The sequence below is a fragment of the Microcaecilia unicolor genome, chromosome 3 (assembly GCF_901765095.1).
Source record: "Microcaecilia unicolor chromosome 3, aMicUni1.1, whole genome shotgun sequence".
NCBI lineage: Eukaryota > Metazoa > Chordata > Amphibia > Gymnophiona > Siphonopidae > Microcaecilia > Microcaecilia unicolor.
Window position 1 is genome coordinate 249,984,107 of NC_044033.1, and position 8,431 is coordinate 249,992,537.

Consider the following 8,431-nt stretch of genomic DNA (forward strand, 5'->3'; position numbering starts at 1 on the left):
CTGGCCATGGAGGCTTAGGTGCCCTTATATAATCATAGTAACACTAGTCAATGAATGTTGCAACAGAATAATTGGGTTTGAAACTACAGAGGAACTACGCATCCCAGAATCCTCCAAATCCTAGAACTACACCTCCCAGCATGCCTTCCTACCCGGGATAACACCCAAGAAACCCGCACAGGCCCAAAGAACTACATTTCCCAGCATTCCAAAGGGGGGGGGGATCTCCTGGGATAGAACAAAAGAACGAAAATTCCCAGGAGGCCATGCGCGAAGCTGGCAAAAGACTTAGCAGAGGAACTATATTTCCCGGCATGCCGCGTTCCCAAATCAAAGATCGCCTTTGCCTCGAGCTCGCGAGGAGGAAGAAGGGAGGGGGTAAGACGGACAGCCAATGGGCGGCCAAGGGCGGTTACGCAGGCGCAGCGCGTGGGGCAGAGAGCCCGTTGGTTTGTGTGCGCGCGCGAGTCCATAAAGGTTGGGTGCCTCGCGCCGCGGCCGTTCCTCCCCCTCCGTTCCCCTCCCCCCAGCCTTTCCCCACCTCGTGCTAACAATGCGGTTGTGACAGAGCCTGGGGGGAGATATCGCGACAGCCCCGCTCCTACGCTTATTGCTGAGGTTTGTTTGCTTTTTTTTTTTTCTTGGGGAAGGTTCCCCACCCTGTCTGTCGGGAGGGGGAGGAGCGGTGGGACGGAGCGCCACTTAAAGGAGCAGGAAGCCTCGTAAAGGGGAAGGGAGTTTGTGTGCAGCGCATGTAATGGTGTTATTTAAAGGGAAACAGACCTCTGTTTTTTTTCTGTGGCGGACAATTATTACTAGGTGTTCCTTAAAGGGGAAGAGGGCTTTTTGTAAGGCGAATGAATTAGAACTAGCAGCATTTAAAGGGGAGGCCTTGAATACTTATCTATACATCAAAAGTTTGCAAAGGTGCAGGCAGGAAAGATTCTTGTGAGGCTGATGATAATTCGGTTTAGCTATTAAAGGGGCATTAGAAGAATTGAAAAGTGCAGCTGTTTTCCACCCTCAGGTGCATTCTGGGACCCATAAAGCAGCTGTAGTACGTGACGTCAGAAATTGAATCCATCCACCCTGTAGAAAGTTAGTCGTAGTACAGCAAAAAGGTCTGAATGCAAATCCTTTTTGATGGAGGGGGTGGTAAGTGCCGCCCTAGTGTGCTGCAAACAAGTTGGGTTGTCAGGATATTCCAAATGAATATGCATGAGATAGATTTGCATGCGTATTATCTCATGCATAATTATTAAGAAATATATAACTGGAGCTTAGATGTCAGCTTAACCATAAATAGAAAAACATAAAAATAACAAACTTTTAAAATATATTTTGTGTGTCCAGAACCCAGTGTTACCCTAACAGGGCAGCACCCACCACTCCTATGATCGCTACACACAGAAACGTTGATATGCCTATATCTCGGTCTCGATATCTCAATAACTCAGTGTTGATAATGCTCTTCACAAATGCTAAAGTAAAAAATGTAAGAATAGTCACGCCATACAAAACTTCAAATCAGATGGTCACAAAAAGTTGCTGTGGACAAAAGCGCATTGAATAAGCACTTAGGTGTGGGTCCAATGTTTTTCAATGGGAGAGATCAGAGCGGTGAACGTTCCACTGTATTCACGAGCACAGTTGTTTTTCGGGAATACAGTGGCACACTCACCGCTCAGATCTCTCCTATTGAAAAACATTGGACCCACAGGTAAGTACTTACTCAATGCGTTTTTGTCCACAGCAATTTTGTGACCGTCTGATTTGAAGTTTTGTATGGAGTGACTATTTTTATATTTTTCACATTAGTATTTGTGAACAAGAGCGATTATCTTCATATTTTCGTCAGTATCAACACTTATGGACAAGACTGAGTTATAGAGATGTCAAGACCGAGATATAGGGATATCAACGTTTGCGTGCAATGATGGGCATGTGTGCTGCCCTGTTAGGGTAGCACCGGGTTCTAAGCACAAAAAATATATTTAAAAAGTGTTTTAGTTTCATTTTTTTCTATTTATGGTTAAGCTGACATCTACACCTTGTTTTTTTATTTATGCATAATTATTAGGAATATCCTGGCTTGCCCTATTTACGAGCCTCCAGGTCAGAAACGTAAGCATCCTTGCTTTAGTGCCTAAGAAATCTACAGCAGTGCTGCCCACCTGTCTCTTGGAGACATCCATAGCCAGTCAGGTTTTTCAAAATTACCACAATGAATATGCATGAGATAGATTTGCATATAATGTGTCTCCCATATATATGCATTGTGATAATCCTGAAAACCCACTGGCTAGGGGTGCTTAGAGAAGAGGGTTGAGAAGTGCTGAGTAGCCTAATGGTTAAGTGCAGCAGTCTGAGATCCGGGTTTGATTCCCACTGCAGCTGCTTGTGACCCAGGGCAAGTCACTTAACCCTCCATCGCCCCAGGTACAAAATAAGTACTTGTATGTAATATATAAACTGCTTTGATTATAACCACAGAAAGGCAGTATATCAAATCCCATAAAGACAATGTCAAATGCAGAATCTCTGCTTTCTGCCTGCCTGTGAAATGCTCTGTCCCCTCGTACCTGTACAGCTTACTTCTCCAGACTACAAACAAAAATACGTATATTTATATTACTCTGAAGGAATGTAAAAGTACATACTTTATGGGTGGTTAAAAGCACTTGGTGCCATGATAAAGGCTTAGCTGCTAAGACTGCAAAGCTATTTAAAAGGGGCAAAGTTTGAGGCTTCCTCTATGTCTAGCAATGCACAACCTGGGTAAATGCTTTTTAAGAGGCAGGATTTTCAGGAGATATTGTTTTTACCTGAATACATAGGATTAGGTGAACATCTTCCTTGTCCAAAGAGGGAGGGGGCACCATAGTGGCCTAAAGGTCAACCTTGGGTATCTGGAAGGGGGAGAATAATCTGGGGGAAAAGAACAGATGTTTGCTTTGCTCGTTTCAGGTTTGCTGAGATGGTTGGAGCCTACCAGATGCAAATGGCTGAGATCCAGGCGCCTAAAGTGCAGTCACCATTACAGCAACCGCAGCCAGCCTACACCAGCGACCACCAGTACGAGTGTCAGGAGTGCGGGAAGGTATTCAAATGGTCTTCCAGGCTGATCCACCATCAGAGGACTCACACAGGCGAGCGTCCTTACAAGTGTTCCGAGTGTCCCAAAGCTTTTAAAGGCTCCTCAGCCTTGCTCTACCACCAGAGAAGTCACACGGGGGAACGGCCGTACAAATGCACAGACTGTGGCAAGGCGTTCAAGCGCTCTTCCTTGCTGCAGATTCACCAGAGCGTGCACACAGGCGTGCGCTCCTTCAAGTGTCACATTTGTAGCATGACGTTCAAGTGGTCCTCGCATTACCAGTACCACGTTCGCCAGCACACCGGGGAGCGTCCTTACAAGTGCAACATGTGCGAGAAGGCTTTCAAGAACTCATCTAGCTTGAGACGTCATCGGAACATCCATACGGGTGAGCGTCCCTACGTCTGTACGGTGTGTGGAAAAGCGTTCACTCAGTCCACCAACCTACGGCAACACCAGCGGATCCATACGGGTGAACGACCGTACAAATGCGGCGAATGTGGCAAGTCCTTCACACACTCGTCCAACTTGCTGCTCCATCAGCGTACGCACTCCTGTGCCAGTGTGCATAAATGTGACCTCTGCGGCCAGGCCTTTGCAACCCACGCCCATCTCCAGAAGCACATGCAGTCGCATACCATCGAGCAAGCGTACGTGCAGGCTGAGGCGGATCTGGCCTGCACGCCGGCTGAGGTCTTCCTGACCACCACAGATGCCATGGAGACAGTGGAGATGCTTTTCAAGTGCGGTGAGTGCGAGCTGACCTTCAAGAATGAGAACCTGCTCCTCAGCCACCAAGAGAGCCACGTGGAAGAGCAACAGCTTTACATCTGCTCTGTTTGTGATAAGTCCTTCAAGAACGCAGTGGCGCTGTCTCGCCACCATCACTGCCATGGGAACGAGCAGCCCTTCAAGTGCTCCATTTGCGAGAAGACCTTTGTGCAGCTTTCCAACCTACTGGTGCATCAGAGGACTCATACTGAGGAGCAGCAGCTCATCCAGACTGAGGCCGAGGTCACTTGCCCGCAGTCCACGGAGGTGCTGCTCCCTTCCTCTGCCACACCTGCTGCCGCATCCACTACCGAGGCAGCGGATCGCCCATACAAGTGCACAGAGTGTGGCAAGGCCTTCAAAGGTTCGTCGGGGCTCCGTTACCATATGAGGGACCACACCGGGGAGCGGCCTTACAAATGCTTGGAATGTGGCAAGGCTTTCAAGCGCTCCTCACTGCTGTCCATCCACCAGCGGGTCCACACGGGCGTCCGGGCCTTCAAATGCGCGGAGTGTGGTCTGACATTCAAATGGTCCTCGCATTACCAGTACCACCTCCGGCTGCATACAGGGGAGCGACCCTACTGCTGTAATGAGTGCGGCAAGTCCTTCAAAAACACATCCTGCTTGCGAAGACACCGTCAACTGCACACGGGCGAGCGCCCTTTTGCTTGTACCATCTGCGGCAAGACGTTCACGCAGACCTCCAACTTGAGGCAGCACGAACGCACCCATACTGGTGAACGGCCATATAAGTGCGAGGCCTGCGGGAAGACCTTCACCCACTCCTCCAACCTGCAGCTTCACCAGCGCACCCACTCCAGCGAGCGCCCCTTTAAGTGTAACATCTGTGGCAAGGGTTTTGTGATGTCCTCCTATCTCCAGCGCCACCTTCGCACCCACACTGCAGATGCAGGCACCTCTGCCGTGACCACCACCGAGAACCCTGCACAGGGACCTGCTCAGGGGCTCCAGAATGTACAAATAGTGCCCAGCACGCAAGGGATCCAGATAATCCCAAATATACAGGCCACTCTGAACCTGGAAGTCAGTACCCCTCCACCTCCTCCCAACTCTCAGACCTTTCTCCTGGTACAGACTGCACAGGGATTACAGCTTATCCCAAGTATCCAGCAAAGCACACAGAAGCTGATCCTGGTACCCACTCAACAAAAAGTATCCGTCTCCCCAAACCCTTCAAGTCTTGTCCTGATACCAAAAAACACCCCTCAGAGCATCCAGCAGGTCAAACAAGTGAGGAGACGGAGTAGATCCAAAACACAAACCCCATCGAATTCCACCACAAAAGTTTCAGTCACATCGAATATTATTATCTTACCAAATACGGGACAGGCAATGTCCAACTTGCAATGCATCCGAAATCTACAGATCCAAACCTTGCAAGGCTCGACCAAGACTCCAGGTTCCCAAGCAGGCCAAAATATGATTGTCTTGCAAAGCATGCCCGAGCCAAAGTCACCCAACGTGCAAATGAAAACGATGTCTGGCTCCCAGGAAGTGGCCAGCATGCAGATTCAAACCAGACCCCAAGAGACGGCCAACTTGCAGATCCAAACAATACCCATCTCACAGGATCACTCCAGTGGGCAAATTCAAACAATATCCACTTCTCAAGAAATGTCCAATGTTCAGCTCAATCAAGAGGTGTCCAGTGTGATCAAACAGGAAGTGCTTCGCCAAGACATGTCCAGCGTTCAACTCCATCCAGAGATGTCTAGTGTTCAGATCCAAACCATTCCCGGCTCTCAAGAGCTCTCCAGTATTCACCTCCAAGCCCTTCCAAGCTCCCAGGGCCTGCAGGAAAGCCAGAATCTGATTGTGGTTCAGAATTCCCCCGGGGAGGAGCTTCTGGGTCCTGCAGATGGTATAGAAAATCTGCATACTATGGAGGAGATGCAAGATATGCACTTCGAAACCTTGCAGATGGAAGAAGGGCTTCAGAACGTCATCGTTCTGCAGAACGCTGACGGGGAGCAGACTCGCCTGTGTGTGCAAGAGGTGGAGAGCATTCAGACCGTGCAGGAGATGCCCAGTGTCCAGATCCAAACAGTGCAGAACAATCAGGACCAGGCCGCCAGCAGTGGGCAGAAACTGTTAATTATCCGCAGCGCTCAAGGGGAGCAGGCCCTGCAAGTGCTGGAGAATGTTCAGGGACTACAGAGCGGGCACAACCTGCAGGTGGTGGAGAACAGACAGAACTTGCAAGTGCTGCAGGGCACCCAGAACCTCAACGCTGTCCAGATCTTGCAGAATCCAGCGCAAGGGCGATCTTTTCCAAGCACCCGGAGTTTGCCACCCTTCCAGGGTCTTCAAAGCCTGCAGCCTTCCAGCAGCACCCAAACCCTGCAGCTAGTCCAGAGCCCTGTACAGGGTTTGCAGCACCAGCAGGGCCTGCCTTCCATTCAGATTGTTCAAACTGTGCCCAGCGTTCAGTTGGTTCACACTTTCTGACCTCCGTCTTTAGCTTGCATGAGGATTCAGTCATCATCCTGCCTGAGTGGTGGCATTGCTGGCTTTTTAGCTCCCCCAGCACTGTCTTGACTGAGACTAATAGAAGACATGTAGGAAAGGACTTCCGCTTGGGGAGACCGATTCTTCTGCTTATCTCCCACCAGGAAGGCAGGGTCTAGAGGCATGAGATTCCGCAGTGGGCTGCCCTTAAACTGCAAGAATTGGCACAGGAAGAGCAGCAGCCCAAGCAGCTGATACCTTTCCTCGGTATGTGCATTTCTCACTTGCCCTGAGTAGTTACTTACCGTAGCTCCCAACAATGAGCCTTTCCTTTTAATACTGGTGAAAAAGTCGGGGGCATTTAAGGCATGGCACATGCTGGGAGTGAAAAAAGTGCTGTACTTTAGCTGCTGTCTTGTGGGGGGGGGGGGGGGGGGGGGGCGGGGATTCGATCCCCGACGTATATACAGAGAGAATTTTCTTCCTCACCCTGGTGCTGAAGGATAAGTTGTTAGGGGGAGATATGTACCTTTAGGAGGCAATTTAGCACTTTTGAGTTTGTGATATTTCTTTTCTGCAGTGTTATAAAATATTTTGTTTATGCAGAGAAAGGAAAGGTGAGAAAGGCTTAGGTCTACAGTTAAATTGTTCACTCATAAATAAAAGCAGCAGAAAGGGAGGTGAACGTATTATGAACTCAGCACAGGAGGAGACTTTTTGGGAGCTGAAAAGTTGCAGATTCAAATCCAGCGATCTCCAGTACAGCTGTGATAATGATACCTTACCCGGGAGCAAAGGCTTTTCTACCGCACCTCTGAAAGCACTTCTGCCCTCCCGATGAAACTGGTACAGCAATGTGTTTCAGAGGGCAAGGTGTGCCGCTGGCGAGTGGGGCAACAAGAAAACTGTTTCTGGGACGTTCACTACCATCAGTGGCTGGTTATGCATATGAGGGGAGAGGGGTGGGAAGGTACAGTGCTCAAAAAACCGTGCCCTCTCACCTGTGTTAGCTTTATAGGAGGCGACAGAATAAGAGGCTACTTAAATCGAGACCAGAAACGAAGCTTAGTATGCTGAAAATTGTGGTCTTGTACGATCGAATTGCAAACTGAAATTCAGACTTTTGTGGAGGAAGGTTGTATCATTCAAGCAATGTACTTATAAATATGCTGGTGGGTCTTGTCAACAGCAATCAGTTTAAATAGAGTATAACTGAAAAGAATAATAAAATTAAGAGCTCCATAATCCCTGATCCCCTTCTTTACTAAGCTGCCTTAAGAAGCTAACGTGAGTTTTATTGTGCGGTAGAGGTTAGCACAGAGCACGTTAAGATCAACAGCGTAGTAAGAAAACCCAATGGCATCTGCCTAATGCAGGAAGGGGGAGAAGCCGAGTGTGACATGGGCAGCTAGCGCATGGGTTGGTACCCTGTGATAGCTGTCACAACTGCTGATAGCATCTCAAGTAGAGCGCCACTACTGGTAATCTGGTAGGGCAGCTATAGATGCAATGTTGCAGATCCTCGCCCCCCTCGTGTTAATTCTCCGAGACATCTCCTGATCGCTACCCTCAACCCTCCTGACAACCCTGATCACAATCCTTAACCCCCACCCCCCCTGGATTCCATCGGTTGCATGAGCCCTTTCTCAAACCCATACCCTGCCCACACGTGTCGGTATAACTTGGTGCTGTGTGGTGTTTGTGCTTGACACATTCTTAACAGTCACAAGGGTGACAAAAGAAAGAGCAGGATAGGTAGTTACACCAGATATCGAATCTCACCTGCGTAATGTTAAGCTTAGCTTATTAACAGCATACATCCATATAAAGACTCCTGAGGAAGGCCTTTGCAGGCCGAAACATGACTCGTGTCGAATCTTGGATGATATCATAAAGGCATTAATTTGGACATCGTCTGCTGCTCTTTCTTCTGTCTCCCTTGTTTTGACTGTTTGGTTTGTGCGTCTACAAGAGCTACTGTTGCCTCAACACCATCCTAGAATTTATCTGCAGAGACTTTACATTTATCTGTGTTGCAACACACGGTAAATGCAAAACTTTACCACACTTTTGTAAAAGAGCTCCTGTGAT

At 48.7% G+C, this 8,431-nt stretch overlaps 1 protein-coding gene across 1 annotated transcript; it reads left to right on the forward strand.

Annotated features, from left to right (window-relative positions):
• The first annotated feature begins 451 nt into the window (after positions 1-451).
• ZNF628 (zinc finger protein 628) lies at positions 452-6,755 on the forward strand. The gene is made up of 2 exons (XM_030197685.1): positions 452-618; positions 2,968-6,755. Exon 2 carries the CDS (start codon positions 2,978-2,980, stop codon positions 6,338-6,340), a length of 3,363 nt encoding a protein of 1,120 aa, XP_030053545.1. The 5' UTR covers positions 452-618; positions 2,968-2,977; the 3' UTR covers positions 6,341-6,755.
• The last annotated feature ends 1,676 nt before the right edge of the window (positions 6,756-8,431 follow it).

Bases quoted from the DNA above. Each gene is read 5' to 3' on its own strand.
- ZNF628 (XM_030197685.1), top strand. From the start codon at position 2,978: ATGGTTGGAGCCTACCAGATGCAAATGGCTGAGATCCAGGCGCCTAAA.